The sequence below is a fragment of the Pristiophorus japonicus genome, chromosome 11 (genome assembly GCF_044704955.1).
Source record: "Pristiophorus japonicus isolate sPriJap1 chromosome 11, sPriJap1.hap1, whole genome shotgun sequence".
In the NCBI taxonomy this organism is placed as follows: domain Eukaryota; kingdom Metazoa; phylum Chordata; class Chondrichthyes; family Pristiophoridae; genus Pristiophorus; species Pristiophorus japonicus.
The window spans coordinates 44,471,600-44,488,203 of NC_091987.1; the positions used below are offsets into that span (position 1 = coordinate 44,471,600).

At 40.0% G+C, this 16,604-nt stretch overlaps 1 protein-coding gene across 4 annotated transcripts in view; it reads right to left on the minus strand.

Moving 5' to 3' along the window:
* The window catches only part of LOC139276020 (zinc finger X-chromosomal protein-like), a 58,118-nt gene that overhangs the window by 26,951 nt on the left and 14,563 nt on the right, over positions 1–16,604 (minus strand). For 2 of the 4 annotated variants that reach the window (XM_070893376.1, XM_070893374.1), the window contains exons 2-6: positions 11,250–11,328; positions 8,898–8,995; positions 6,910–7,476; positions 2,152–2,310; positions 590–733 (exon numbers count right to left, since the gene is read on the minus strand). In XM_070893376.1, coding sequence (XP_070749477.1) covers positions 590–733; positions 2,152–2,310; positions 6,910–7,476; positions 8,898–8,964 — 937 coding nt within the window. In that variant the 5' untranslated portion in view covers positions 8,965–8,995; positions 11,250–11,328. Of the gene's footprint in view, positions 1–589; positions 734–2,151; positions 2,311–4,394; positions 4,472–6,893; positions 7,477–8,897; positions 8,996–9,705; positions 10,052–11,249; positions 11,329–16,604 lie in introns of those variants that run through there. The other 2 variants (XM_070893375.1, XM_070893377.1) reach the window with 2 other exon arrangements.

Here is a 16,604-nt window from a genome sequence, read left to right on the forward strand (position 1 = left end):
TTCCCATCCCTGTAAAGTATTTTACTATTTTGTTTTATGTTCCTTGATTTAATTTAATTTCATGGTGCCTCTTTGCCGTCCTAATTGGTTTTTTTTTTACTTCTCTCCTAATCCCTTTATATTTTCCCTTATCATGTTCTGCCCTGTTGTCCATGTACTTAATGTATGCCGCAACGATATCAAAATATCATAAACATTTCAATACATCAAGAGCTAACTAAATTATTACATCACTATTTTTCATTGGAAGGGTGCTAATTGTGGCAGTGTTTAATTGCAATTAACTCAAACATCAAGTACAATCTTGTTTTTACAAAAACACTTATCTTGGACTCAAATTGAATACTAATTGGTATTATGATTGATGTCACCCAGCACCAGAATAAACCTTTAAGCACCATTTCCCTACAATTTAAGGTTGGATTTCAAGAAGACGTCCAGGAAACAGTAAATCTATTTTTACTCATATAAATGCCTTAAATTTGCTAAATTTTTACTTAGTTAAAACTCTGGAAGGATTGTATTGAATATATATTTTATTTTAGTTCAATGCAAAAATTTAAGTTAGGAATTTGTACCAGCTACTTACTTATATCCTCATCCTCCTGGTTGGGGTCATTAACGGTCATATAAACCATTTTCTCTCGTGATATTCTGCCCATATTGCCCTGCTCCAATAATCCGACCGCATGATCATTATCAGGTTCACTTTCGCCAATATCTACGGTTCCACCTTAAATTGCAGAAGGAAAACAGAGTTCCAGCATTAAAAAGTTACTCACACCCACTCTTCCTACCATTTTGAAAAGTTTCAATGTCTTTATGTTTCAATCTCACAGACCCACAGCATGTGAAATTTCACAGGAAGTGACTGCTCAATTACATAACACTAATACAAGTTTACAGGTTGGTGGAACCTGTTAGTGTGGGAATTGTAGACAGAAAGTCTTGGGGGGAGAAATTCGGTCACGCCTCAATTGACCCAGGTGGAGCGGTAATTTTAGCGCCTTGAAAAAGTTTGCGCCCTCCGCCCAGAAATCGGTCGAAGAGCTGACCCGGGCGATAAATAAGCCAGAGCTGTGGGGGCGATAATGAAAGTTTAGTTGGTACATTTTGCAGACCCACTGCGCATGCACGGAGCTCCAAATCAGATTCCGGGGAAAAGCCGAGTATTAAAGGCAGGGCATAGTTTTCAAAGTTTTCAAAATCACTTGTTTTCAACCTGTACTGTTTTGTCTGTCTACCGCTGCAAACTCGGAGGCTCACGCAACGTGCTCTGTGTAAACATTGCACTGACTGTGACCTCCGAGGGAAGCACTTCCTCATCTCTTTACATAGCCACCAGTTAACGATGAAGGAGGCAGCCGCACCTAATTTACCGACCGGGGCGCAAGCTTGGGAGTTGCACCGGAACGGACGTCAGGATCTCACTGATCATCAGCAGCCAGGTGCTACTGGGTTGCGCCCCCGGTGAGCCTGTAATGAATTTTCGGTCGGGGCACTAAAAGCTGTGCTCCCCGTCGGTAACCTCTTACGCTCCCATTAACATTCCTGTTTGACTCAGGAGGCCACTAACTGTGACATTAGGCAACCGAAAATCCAGCCCTTACAATGTGATTGTTGCAGGTACCTGAAGGACAAGAATGTAGATCCAAGAAAACAATAGAAGTGAGCACTACAAAGAAAGGACAAACAGGAAGGGCCAAAAGCACTGGTCTCAATTTTCAAAAGTTTACATTTTGTGGAAATGTTATTTCTTTCCCACTCTCATTTGAACAAGTTGGGATTTTCCACATCTAACATGTCAAAGGGAAATGAGAGGAACTGTGTATTTTGTTGGCTTGTAGCAATCCAAGTTCCATACAAATACCACAAAACTACCACGATATGCAAGAACTGTGAATTATGTGAAAAAGTACATAAACAGTTAAATTTGACTTCTTTTCACTAATTGTTCCAATTATTTCTTAGTCCCTCAAACAACAAAATAGCCTAACACCATTACACAAAATCAAAGAAATTAGCTTGCCAAACATTTTTGACAAAAGTAACCTAGTTATGGTCATAACTCCGACTCTCAAATTTATATTATTAGTTTTTACTGGGTCAAAAAAGGAATACTAAAATGGCAGTATTACAGCCATTACTCACCCAAATCATCATCTCCGTCATCTGCTTTGAAAATGTAAACTTTAATGACTTCAGGGCAAGTATCATCTGCTTTTAAATGATCGTCCTGTGCCGACAGTCCACTTTCAATTTTCAGTTCACCATTTTCTCCATTTTCAATCTTTCCTCCATCATCATCCACTTTAAAAAAAACACACACAATTTACTATTAACTGTATCACTGTACACAACTACAAAACACATGTTGGCTATGACATGTATCAAAATCTGCACACACAACACACGCTGACATGCTTCTTGCAAACCATGTAGCGTTCTGTGTATCAAATTAAACCTTTGAACGGTTTGATTTCTTCCAATAAATGTGCATATTTTATACTAAACAAAACATTAAATATATGGTTTTCTACTGGTAAAAATATATACCACAGAATTGCAATATACAATATGACAAAACAAGTTTAGGAACAGTAATATTAGTTGACAGCTTTAAAATTATTCGCAAGTAAATAAAAGTTCTCCGGTACCATTTCAATCTTTCTCAATGAAACTTCTATGTAATTATCAAACCCCAAAATACTAAATTGGAAACTAGCTTGCATTGCATTCTAAAAGTCAAGAGCTAGTGATGGAGCTCTGCTACCCTGAGCTGCCAACTGTAACCAGATACAGGGTGGTAGCTGTGCATCTTAGTGGATGAGTTCCCAACAACTCAACCACATGGTATGCATTTTCAAGTGGCGTTGTAGTTGGTTTGCACAGAACCTATTCAGGATACACAGAGAATATTGAATTGAGATTAAAAAAATCAATCTTCAGGCTTGATGACTCAGTTGGTGAATGCACGCATGACATAGCACTGTGCGAGATTGAAAGCTTCAATCACTAGTCTGTTCCAAGTCAGCCAATTTTGGTAGGATAGTGGCTGTCTACGCATGTTGGGCGAGAAAAAGATACTGCTAATGGCCTCAGCATTGGAGGGAAGAGAAAAATAATATTTCAACCATTTTATGATCTATGGTAGAAAGGATGGTTTATGGATGTTAGATAAGGGTTGGGTCACACTTGGCTATGATAATCCCCGTGGACGTTTAGTCACTGTCCAGGCTTGCAGATGAGGAAAGAGAGCTATCTGTACCAAATGCGGAAACATGTATCACTATGAGGAGAGACTAATGGAGAAAAATGAAAAGAAAAAACTAAGCATCATAATGCCATAATCAATCAACGAACAGTAATAATGCTAGAACTAATCTAACCTGACGCTTAAAAAAAACCCTCATGACAAACAAGATGTTGAAGGAGAAAGTTATAGAAATTAACAAGAATAGTTGAAATGTAATGAAAATAGTACACGAGAAAGTTTGCACCATTTAAGTGCGTTTATGGTTATTTTAAGATGTATGGGGATCGATAGCCAATCTGTAACAGACGTTAAAAAAACTGGGACCTTGACTGGTTGACCAATCTAATCTTGGAAAGTACATGTTCCTTTGCCTCACTTCTCCTTCAGTACGACTTATACAAATATACAATAGGTATAGCTGGGAAAGTGAGAGAGAGCTAGATTCCTAGAAAAGGAAGGAACAGACCAGACAGCACTCTTGGTAAGAGCTAGCGGAACACTTTCTAAATATCAATTGATGAAGGAAGCTAATCCTACAGTAAATGAATAAAAATGAACATAGGAATAAACAACGTAACAAAATGTGCATAATGAAATGATTGATTTTTATAACAATAATTAAGCATATGGGATCTCCTTATAAAGTTACGCTGTCGATCTGCTTTTAAGCCTTGGAAGCTGAGGTCAAATCGTCTGCTGACACTCACTGTCTAGGCTCACACATAATGAATGGTTGCTGAGTGAGTGAGGTACCTCAGGACTGCTGGTAGCTGTGAAACCATACCCCAGCAGGAGTCACTGCCTTCTGAAAGGATATTAGAAAAAACAAAAATATGTAAAGACCCATTTAAATCACTGAAAGAGCTGCCTCAATTGTTTAAAATGTTCATCTAAATAACTGAGCCTACAGACCATGAAGTATCAGGGTGCGATTCCCAGTCTATGCGAGTTAGTTCATCTGAGCCCGGGTAGTAGTGGGAGTGCTGAAAGTGGTCTCGTGCCCCTGGGTTCGGGAGGGGAAATTGGCAAGGGACCTTGTTCCTAATCATCATCCAGGCTTCCTGCTGGAAGTACACATGCTCAGTTGTAGTGTCCCCTGCAATTAAATAGCCTTCCAACATTCACTGTCAAGACTCACACGTGATGGCCACTTGGGCAAGGCACTTGAGGGCACCCAATGCTTGTGTAGCCATACTCCACTGGAGGAGCCAACACCTTGGAAAGGAGAAAAATTGTTGAGAAAAAAAAACACTTACAATTTAAAATAATCTGCTGCAACTTCAGGCACAATAGTAAAAGTGTAACTTTTTCATGTGTCACGACAATATTCAACTAACCACAAATCTGTGACAATGGATCTCTATGATCCATATATTATTGGAAAAATGCAAGAAAATAAAATGAGTAAGCTAATCAACCCAAGTGCTGGGAAAGAAATAATATTTAACCTGGCTGTTAATATTGAAACAACAGTATGGTTTATCGAAATAAAGAACAAACTTGCATTTATATGACGCCTTTACGTCGCCGAATGTCCCAAAGTGCTTTACAGCCAATTAGTTATATTTGGAGTGTAGCTTTCCAGGCAACCATGGCAGCCAGTCCGCAAACAGCAAGGTCACACAATGAGATTAATGACTAATTAATCGTTTTTTGGCATTGATAGTTGAGGGATAAATGTTGACCAAGAAACAGCTCTTCTTCAAATAGTGCAACGGGATCTTTTATGTCCATCTGAGAGAACAGAACTTAACATCTGAAAGATAACCTTTCCAACAATGCAGCACTCCTTCAGTACTGCACTGAAGTGCCAGCCTAGGTTATAAGCTCAAGTTCTGTAGTGGGGCTTGAAGCCACAACCTTCTGATTCACACCAGAGTGCCACTACTAAACCAAGGATACACTAATTATTTTTAAAATCAAGTTGCAACTTGAATGTGAAATTTTGTATTTTTATTCTAAATGCAAAAGCTGGAAAAGCCCACCATTCTTTATTTAACACAAGTACTCTAAGGAGCCAATGGGGTTGAGGGGCTAGGAAAAAGAATCAATCTGAAAATGTTTTCTTTAAGAAATCATGGTCATATTTGCCAGTGGGTGCTCCCAATTCAAGTATTGCATACTTACTTTTTTGTAGCTTCTAATTTGAATTAATTGAAACATTATTTTCTGTGACATAATGTTACGCAAAAATATTTTCATAATGCCCATATAATGCAGATAATTGTCATGGGTGGCATGGCCGAAGGCGATGAAAATAGACCAGTGCTCTTGCGCCTACTTACTAGCTAGCAGTTTAAAGTCATTTTAGCACTAAAAGTATTTATTTAATGCAAATTATTGTATAATTCAATGTAAATAATACAGCAAAGTGGACTGAAAATGAATTATTAGCTAAATTTAATGCTGGCCTAGCATTAAGACCAGGAAAGGTAAAACAGACAGAAGGTGGGTGGGTCTTGTGACAGATGAACTTGCAGTGTGTGGAGAGATGAGAGAAGAAATGGCAGCTGTGCAAATGGTCTCAATCTTTGAGACAAAGTCTGAGTTCCTCATGATTGGTGTTAGAGGGTATAATTACATAGGATTACATGGGATATACAGCATAGAAACAGGCTGTTCCGCCCAACCAGTCCATACCGGTGTTTATGCTCCACTCGAGCCTCCTTCTGTCTTTCTTCATCTAAATCTATCACCATAACCCTCTATTCCCTTCTCCCTCATATGCTTGTCTAGCCTTCCTTTAAATTCATCTATACTATGCGCGCTTCAACCATTCCCGGTGGTAGTGAGTTCCACATTCTCACCACTCTCTGGGTAAAGAAGTTTCTTCTGAATTCCCGATCGGATTTCTTGGTGACTATCTTATATTGATGGCTTCTAGTTATGCTCTTCCCCAGAAGTGGAAACATTCTCTCTCTATCCACTCTATCAAAACCTTTCATGATTTTAAAGATCTCTATTAGGTCATCCCTCAGCCCTTTTTTCCCCTAAAAGAGACACCCAGCCTGTTCATCTTTTCCTGATATGTATACCCTCGCATTTCTGGTATCATCCTTGTAAATCTTCTCTGCACTCTCTCCAGTGCCTCTGTATCCTGTTTAAAATATGGCGACCAGAACTGCACGCAGTACTCCAAGTGTGGTCTAACCAAGGTTCGATACAGGTTTAGCATAACTTCCCTACTTTTCAATTCTAGGTAGGGTCAGGGAGTGAGGCTAGGGAACTCAAGGAAGCACTTGGCAAGAAAAATCTCTGTGGATTCTCCTCACCCACCAGAATGATCTTAGAATAGGTGGACCATTCAGTAATGTTCAACATCGTTGAGTCAGGTTTTACAGTGGATGACAAGAGAATCATGCCAGATGTATTCAAGTCTGTGGCACTCAGTTTAAGGTTTGGAGGTGAGAGCTGCAGTGAGTGACTTGGTAAGTTCTAGAATTAAAGAACAAGCTTACCAGAATGAATCCAACTTAAACTCCCTTCCCAACATTTCAATCACAAATTGCAAAGTGTCTCAGCCCCAGTATTTTCAATACAATATATAATGATAACCAGCTGAATTAATTGTTCAGTGTATCAGGGCTAAAGGAATAAAGTGCATTAATACTTCATTTTCCATGTGCCAAAGGCCTACCTCTCTCGTCACTTACAGGAAATCATTAAATAATCCTCGCTGGTGCCTTTATTTCCTCCAGGAGCCTCGATGGTGACAGGAACTGTCTCCTGACTCTGAACGTGTAAACTCTGTGCGTCTATCACAGTCTCTATGGCAGAGTCCGTCACCAGAACCTCTTCTACATCAGGCGACAAGGTGTCCGTGACTATTTCAGCCTCTGTGACAGCAACGTGCTCAACAGTGGCCATATCAGACATGTGTATCGACTCACTTGTCAGTACATGTTCTGCTACACACATGGCCTCTGAGGTGATGTCAGAAGCCAAAACGTCTTCAGGGACTGTGCTCAAGGTCTCCTCTGTGGCAACATCTGTGTCCAGCACTTGTTCAGGAACAATGATGGTCTCTGGCTCCTCAATAATATCAGGGCAGTTAACATCTTCAGCAACAACATCTTCAATGACATCCTGGATTACAACAGAGTCTGTATCATCAGAGACAAAGTGGGAGCCAGAGGTAATAGTGGAATCTACAAAGACAGTTTCCTGGACTTCCACAAGAATATGGTGTCCATCAATGTGTTGCGATGTCACTTCCTGAACTGGAAAATGAAAAAGGGAAATTTTATTTTCACAACCTTCTATTAACATGCAAAAAAACACATTTGAGTACAATTATAGATAAATATCTCTAAATTCAGTTAAGCTCTCAACACTTACATGGGAATGATTCTGTACTCATTACATTTAACAGCTAAGCTATGTACATAGAACATAATGTTTTCAGTAACTGGTGGCTACAATTGTATTTTTTTCAGAATCATCTTTTTTTTTGTCGAAGTATTGTTTTTTTGACCAAAGAAACACTTTTATTCCTCTCTGGTGTACAATTTGTGCTAATCTGTTGAAGTACTCTTCACATTTCTAATTGCACTTTTTCATTATAAAAATAGTCCAGAAAGTGGTCCTAGAGGAGCAAACTGGAACTGCTCCAATCAAGAACTTAGACCCACAAATCCAAATCCGCGCTTTTAACCAAACACCTGATAGCAGCTTGCAAGACCCACAAAAATGTAGGTTTCCAATACCATTGGATCTCAGGAATTCATATATCAGAGTGCCATCTTTGGAAAACCCCTCTTGGAAACGTCTAGCTGTGTAACTGTCATTTTTCTAATGAGTAAAATATACTGTAGTTACATATCTTCGATGAACTGTAAACCTTCTGATGTTAAACCGCTACACAAAAATAAGCCAAATTCTGTCAGTGCAGTATTTGGGACAAGAAAATCCAAGTAAATTATATGGAATTTCTGCAATTTTCAAAAGGTAGCACCAGAAGAAAAAAATTCACAATATGTTTACCTATAATTGCTCATGTCAAAATCTTACAATTCGCATTGGAATGTAACACTTAAGGCACACAGCAGGAGAATTTTAAATTGGATAGTAAATATATTAACACATTAATATTGACAAATACATTAATATACAAATAATCTCCAAACTGATATTCAAAATCTCATGGCAGTATTCAATGAGTAGCAAGGAGTATCAATATCACAGCCAACTTTCATACCACAGCCAATACCAATAAAATAGATTAATTGGTCATTCAGTTAATTGGTGTTTGTGGGATCTTGGTGTGCAAATTAACTCTTAATAATGGAAAGACCAAGCGCCCATCAGGATCAAGAAAGATTCAGAGCACTTGACTATCTTTTGTATCTGATTTGTTTCTATTATCAATCCAATTACTATTTTATTTTGATGGTAGGTGGAGGACGTTGAAATGATGAGTAACTTTTTAAAAATGTGGGAGCTGTCCTACAAGTGAACATGCAAATTACATTTACCAAACAAAAACTCAACACAATTTAAACTCTATTTTAACAAGCTCTATTCTAATACATCAAGTTAGGATTTGTATATTAAAATGGTGCCGTAAATTATTTCAGTGCAGTAAATAAATGCCACTTAAATATTCTTAAAGTTACTTAATACAAATCTGTATTTGGATTACCTGAGTTATCAAAAATCACCTTGGGCTCATGTTGCTGCAGTTCAAGCCCTCCTACATCTTCATCCATGGTCTGCAAATTTCATCAGTCACTGCTAAATCTGTCAAATAAATCAAGGAGCTTTAAGGAATTTCTCACTACTTGTGTTGCTATACAAAACATGATTTGTTTTTCACATTGGTATATGCACAAACAGGATAAGAGTTTACAACCAGGGCAGGCTGCTAACTGAAATCCAAAGTTAGAATGAATTTGACAATTTTGCCTCCAACAATCTACTGGACTTCATTCATAATTTCAACCATGCCATTCAAAGCAGCAATATTAACAGTTTTATGCTATGGACTTGTATGAAAACTACACAAAAGTTCTTTCTAAATTATTTGCACATCATAACTTTTATATAATTGGGTGTTACTGGGAATAGTACAATGACATTCCATAGCTAGATCAGATTTATTCAGACTCCACTGACTTAGAATTTGGAGAATTCCAATAGCTGGAGCATCTCGTGTGTCATGTAGGTAGACCATGTATACCAACTGTATACCAACTCCCGCCACCAGAGGGCACTGCGGCGGGAGACCCGAGGGTCACCTGCATAGATGTGCAGGGCCCAGTATAAAAGGCTGCCCACCATGCTTGTGACTCACTCTGGAGTTACAATAAATGGGACTAAGGTCACAACAGCTCAAGTACAATACTAGACCTCGTGGAGTCATTCATAAGAATATTACAGACTGTGTATTAGCTTTTTTGACCATACTATTTAGAGGCTTATATATATAGATATATATCAGCATTACTCACTTAGCAAATCTTTTGCTAACCCTGAAATTCCAGAGATCCCAATAATTTTAATGATGGATATCAGAAGCACTTCAAGAAATGCAAGCTTTAAATGGCATAAAACTGTGGTCCGTATTTTCGGCAGGTTTGCGACCGGGTTTTCACTGCGATTTAACCCTCCGCGGCGAAAACCCGGTCGCAAAGCCTGGGTGGGATCCTTGGGCACCTGTTTGCCGGGGAGAGGTGTGGCGACGTGCAATGACTGCGTTTGCATCCGAGTTTCGGCACGCTCTCAACCCGTTCACCATGCCCAGAATAGCGACAGGTCAAACTTGGCGGTGCAGCCCTGCCAGCAGAGTATGAAAACCTGCATAAAAGGCAAATTGAATGTTTTATTTTTTTGCAGCGATTTGATAGATAAGGGTCTTGTAAATGTTTTTGGAATGTTTTTTGGAAAACATCCCCCCCCCCCCCCCCCCACCCCCCGCAGCGCTCCCGGCCCCAGACTAAAGTTGCTGAAACTCGCGGTTTGCGCCACAAATGCTTGTGCAACGCCTCCCTTACCGATGCGCCCCGGCGTAGACATAAAGGCTGAAAGTTCGGGCTAAAAATGGTAGCGCAGCAAAAACGGTAAGTTTCACATATCGCTACCGTTTTTGCCGAAAAACCCTGAAAGCCAAAAATCCGGCCCTGTACGTTCACATCTATAAACCCCTGCAGTCAAATTCCCCAGTCTCAACTCTGTTGTAAGAAGGAAGCAACCTGAGGCTAGTTATTTCCCCACATGGGAGGAAAAGAAAATTAATGGAGGTAACGTTATCCCCAGACCACACTTTTACACCTCATAGCATCTAATTTCACAGCATCATTGACAAGGTCTGGAAGCAGACTCCTTGACCCTTCAGTAGCTGATGGTGTTTGAAAACTAAGAAAGGAAATGGGGAGATAAATAAATTTTTTTTTACATTGAAGCTCTCCCAATAACGTAGTGTGTAAATATATCATGTGGTTTACTACTCAACTAATATAACCAGATGCAAATCCAATCTCGGTTCTGGGATCAAGCAACGGGAGGGGAAATGGGAAAATCAGTTACACTTGACTTCAGCTTCCTTGGGCTCGGGAGGGAGAAAAAAAAATAAAGCCAAGCTAACCAAGCCTGATCACAGTCCAGCTGGAGTACCTGTATGGGGCCCAGCAACCATCATTGCGTCAGCCAAATCTCTGTTCTTCATCTGTGAGACTTGGGCAATATTGATAGCGTATTGAATTATGAAAGGTATTGAATTATGATGCCTTATCAATATTGCCGAAGTCTCACAGATGAAGAACAGAGATTTGGCTGAGGCAATGATAGCTGCTGGGCCCCATACAAATACTCCGGTATATCTCACTGCCTTCGAGGGAGCATATGAGGGAAGAAAAAAAGAAAAGTCAGAGGGTAAACAAAGTTCCTCAATGCACATCTTTCATTTAAAAACCATACTGGATTATCTTTCACGATATACTTGCAGATTTAAGTAATTTGTTTAGAAACACATCCTCTTTATACTTTAATTACTTACCATTAAAAATAATTTTTCAGTGTGTTTAGCTGTAGATCACAGGCATGCCTACCCAGGTAAAGCTAAATGAAGGAGACACCTGTTGGAAGAAGAAAATAAAGTCCAATTCAATTTCACCATATATTTTCACCCTTCAGAAACAAAACACATTTACAATATTGGGTCAGCATCAAACTGAGTTTTTGTTTATTAAAAGGAACAGTTTCATTAGCTTTAAAACTCTAAGTGAAGCAAACACTTAATTCTCTCTTTGTGCATATATTAGTGTTACTGTATAATAAAACACTTTCTGTCTGACAGCACTGAAGGACCAAAGTGGATATTCTTCACAATATTTCAAATTAAAGATTTTTTTCCTAAACATGAATTTATCCCAGACTTGGGACTGCTTTTCCCTTTAAAATATAGTGGAACTGAAAAGATGTAGTGCAGCCCTTCCGTTGTATTCCCTACATTACAACAGTGACGACACTGCAAACAATACTTCAATGGTTGGGACATCCTGAGGTTGTGAAAGGCACTATAGGAATGCAAGTCAGTCTTTCTTTCCATTGACAACTGCAAGCAAATACCTTCTGACAGTATGTACATATGAGGGAACCTCTACATACATGCCAGCTAGATGCCCAATAAAGGTGAACCCTCTGTCAGGATTTAAAGACCTTCTCAGGCATCAATCCAACAAGTCAAATACTGCTACGACTAATAATCACACATCATCAAAATTAGGTATACGGATATAGATGTCAGGGAAATTAATCAATAAGTCGGCCACGATCAGAGAATTTATGATGAAGGAAAGATCCAATATTAAAACTAAAGTTCTGTTCACTATTTTAATGTACAGAAACGTGGCAGCCAATTGCACCCAGCAAGTTTTCAGCAATGAGATACTGACCAACTAAACTATATTTTTCATGATGTTGGCTGAGGGATAAATATTGGCCAGGACACCAGAAGAACTACCTGCTCTTCTGCAAATAATGCCGTGGGATTTTTTACATCCACCAGAGATGGCAGGGTGGGCTTGAGTTTAACATCGCATCCACAAGTGCTTCTTTTGGACTGCACTGATGGGTCAGCCTAGATTATGGCCCTGAATTTACGGTCGGGGGTTTACCGCAGGGAAAAGCCGAGGAGGCACAAAGAAGATGCACGCCTACCTAGGGCTTCAGGATCCACGGTGACTCGCGCTCCTGGGCCTCTCCGAGGCCCACGTATCTCAGGCAAGCGCCCCGGGATCACGTGGGCTGGCCCAACGAATGAAAGGCGGCGATTCCCATTCATGCTTATGAGGATTTTGTATGTACAGAATCTCCATAGGCATGAATAGGAATACCCCCAAAAGTACATGTACACAAATAAATTTAAAAAACATTACATATTTAAAATCAATTAAAATGTCTTTTAATTAAATATTTTTTTTAATTTAATTTTTTGAAAGGGACTAAAAATAACCATACCTTGTTTTACAAGTGTTTTCATGTTTACCAGCCGTAAGAATTTCACAGGCATTCACTGGGCAGAAGTTGGGCAAATAGTCCAACTCGCCACATGTGGATGCCCTTTTCCCGAGGATGCATTCGATCTGTCAAGAAGAATGTGCCTTGCGCGCGAAAACCCGGAACTTGCGCGGCCCCTACGGGCGCGTATGCACCTTGTACGCACCCGAAGGGGCCGCAGAATACGGGCCTATGTGTTAAGTCTCTAGACTGGGACTTGAACTCACGACCTTCTGACACAGAGGCAAAAGTGCTCCGAATGAGCCAAGGCTGACAATTGCAATACACTAACTAAATGCTAACTGCAGTCTTAGTTTCTTTTTTTAAGAAAAATTCTGAATAGATAGTTGCCTGGCTAAACAATGACTACTCCTCTATTGAGGAGAATTTGTAGGTTTGCCAAAGTACTGTAAAGTTGGCACAGGATATAAGCAAGCTGTGTAATAAAGGACTGATAAAAAATAGTCAAGGATCAGGATCCCATAACCCTGAACATTGTGATGTTGTTATAACATCAAGAACGTTCCAAATATTTGCCGCAAGATGTATAAAGCAGAGAAACAATAGTTGCATTTCTGATACCCAATATTCAAAGTTTACAATCTGTTAGTCTACTGCAATCTGTGCAAATTTTACCTACTGTTCATTACAATCAATAGAAGTTTTCTATTTAATTAAAATTAGATAATTTGATATTAGTCACTAAGTAATTAAAGGTATCGAAGAGGGATAAAAGGATGCATGAAAAAACAAATAGGATTAAAAAAAAATGAAAATGTCACACTATTTTTAAATTGTTGCCATGGACCCCTCATTACAGACAGCCAGAAATGAACACGTTATCCCAAATAAAACCTTATGTTGTTGCGTGGGTAAACATAGAAACATAGAAAATAGGTGCAGAAGTAGGCCATTTGGCCCTTCGAGCAGGCACCACCATTCAATAAGATCATGGCTGATCATTCCTTCAGTACCCCTTTCCTGCTTTCTCTCCATACCCCTTGATCCCTTTAGCTGTAAGGGCCATTTCTAACTCCCTCTTGAATATATCCAATGAACTGGCATCAACAACTCTCTGCGGTAGGGAATTTCACAGGTTAACAACTCTCTGAGTGAAGAAGTTTCTCCTCATCTCAGTCCTAAATGGCTTAACCCTTATCCTTAGACTGTGTCCCCTGGTTCTGGACTTCCCCAACATTGGGAACATTCTTCCTGCATCTAACCTGTCCAGTCCCGTCAGAATGTTATATGTTTCTATGAGATCCCCTCTCATTCTTGTAAACTCCAGTGAATGCAAGCCCAGTCGATCAGTCTCTCCTCATATGTCAGTCCTGCCACCCCGGGAATCAGTCTGGTGAACCTTCGCTGCACTCCCTCAATAGCAAGAACGTCCTTCCTCAGATTAGGAGACCAAAACTGAACACAATATTCCAGGTGAGGCCTCACCAAGGTCCTGTACAACTGCAGTAAGACCTCCCTGCTCCTATACTCAAATCCCCTAGCTATGAAGGCCAACATACCATTTGCCTTCTTCACCGCCTGCTGTACCTGCATGCCAACTTTCAATGACTGATGTACCATGACACCCAGGTCTCGTTGCACCTCCCCTTTTCCTAATTTCAGATAATATTCTGCCTTCATGTTTTTGCCCCCAAAGTGGATAATCTCACAGTTATCTACATTATACTGCATCTGCCATGCATTTTCCCACTCACCTAACCTGTCCAAGTCACCCTGCAGCCTCTTAGCGTCCTCCTCACAGCTCACACCGCCACCCAGCTTAGTGTCATCTGCAAACTTGGAGATATTACACTCAATTCCTTCATCTAAATCATTAATGTATATTGTAATATAAATAGCTGGGGTCCCAGCACTGAGCCCTGCGGCACCCCACTAGCCACTGCCTGCCATTCTGAAAAGGACCCGTTTATCCCGATTCGCTGCTTCCTGTCTGCCAACCAGTTCTCTATCCACGTCAGTACATTACCCCCAATACCATGTGCTTTAATTTTGCGCATCAATCTCTTGTGTGGAACCTTGTCAAAAGCCTTTTGAAAGTCCAAATACACCACATCCACTGGTTCTCCCTTGTCCACTCTACTAGTTACATCCTCAAAAAATTCTAGAAGATTTGTCAAGCATGATTTCCCTTTCATAAATCCATCCTGATCCCGTCACTGCTTCCAAATGCGCTACTATTTCATTTTTAATAATTGATTCCAACATTTTCCCCACTACTGATGTCAGGCTAACCAGTCTATAATTACCCGTTTTCTCTCTCCCTCCTTTTTTAAAAAGTGGTGTTACATTAGCTACCCTCCAGTCCATAAGAACTGATCCAGAGTCGATAGACTGTTGGAAAATGATCACCAATGCATCCACTATTTCTAGGGCCACTTCCTTAAGTACTTTGGGATGCAGACTATCAGGCCCCGGGGATTTATCGGCCTTCAATCCCATCAATTTCCCTAACACAATTTCCTGCCTAATAAGGATTTCCTTCAGTTCCTCCTTCTCACTAGACCCTCGGTCCCCTCGTACTTCCGGAAGGTTATTTGTGTCTTCCTTCGTGAAGACAGAACAAAAGTATTTGTTCAACTGGTCTGCCATTTCTTTGTTCCCCATTATAAATTCACCTGAATCTGACTGCAAGCGACCTACGTTTGTCTTCACTGATCTTTTTCTCTTCACATATCTATAGAAGACAATGTCACCACTAAGCCAGCCAACACACGTGTGCGAGGGTCTTCTCCGTGCACTTCCGGTTTAGCCTACCTCCAAACACACCGCAATTGTTCATTTGCAATTTATTACAACTGCTGCTTTTTTAGCAGTCCTCTCTCTTTTTATAACTTCTATTTACCAGCCTAGCTTAACAGTTATTTCTGAAGACGCTGACTGTACCAGTGGTGAAAGGTTACGTTTTATCTTTTAGCACCTTCTATTTTTTTTAATTCTCTAACCAGTATCATATATCCCATTTTCCACATCTTAAATAATATTTCCCTGCAAGAAAGCGTCAATGATCTCAAAATGGTTTATTTTGTCTGAGACATGCAAACAGTATCCAAAGGAAGAACCAGGATGCATCCTTGTGAATTCTTTCTACCCCGATATATTTACATTATATTAAATGTCATGTTTTCTAAGAGTCTTTAATCTCAAAATGTGATCCAGTGGGATTTATTACTATATAGAGTAAAATGTATAAAATAGGCAATGGTTCAACAAAATATTATTCCTTACAGCACCGATTAATTAAAATTAGATGTTTGTTATCAGTTCTCTCTCCCCCCCCCCCCACCCCCCGCACACACACACACTTTTTAATTTCTAAACAAGTGTGAGGTGATGCATTTTAGTAACAACAGATAATTATACTCTGAATGGAAGTAGATTCGGTGCTGTGTAAGAGCAGAGGGACTTGTGCGTACATGTTCACAGAACATTAGTGGTAGCACCTCAGTTTAATTAAGGCCATAAAATAGCTAATCAAATTCTAAAAGCCAAGAGGTAATAGTGAGCCTATATTAAACTAAACATTAAGACCTTAGTTAAAGCACTCTGTATTACCACCAGCGCTGCCTCTGCAAGATCCTGCAAATCCACTGGGAGGATAGACGCATCAACGTCAGTGTTCTCGCTCAGGCCAACATCCCCAGCATCGAAGCACTGACCACGCTCGACCAGCTCCGTTGGGCGGGCCACATCGTCCGTATGCCCGACATGAGACTCCCTAAGTGAGTGCTTTATTTGGAGCTCCAACACGGCAAACAAGTCCCAGGTGGGCAGAGGAAACATTTCAAGGACACCCTCAAAGCCTCCTTGATAAAGTGCAACATACCCACCGGCA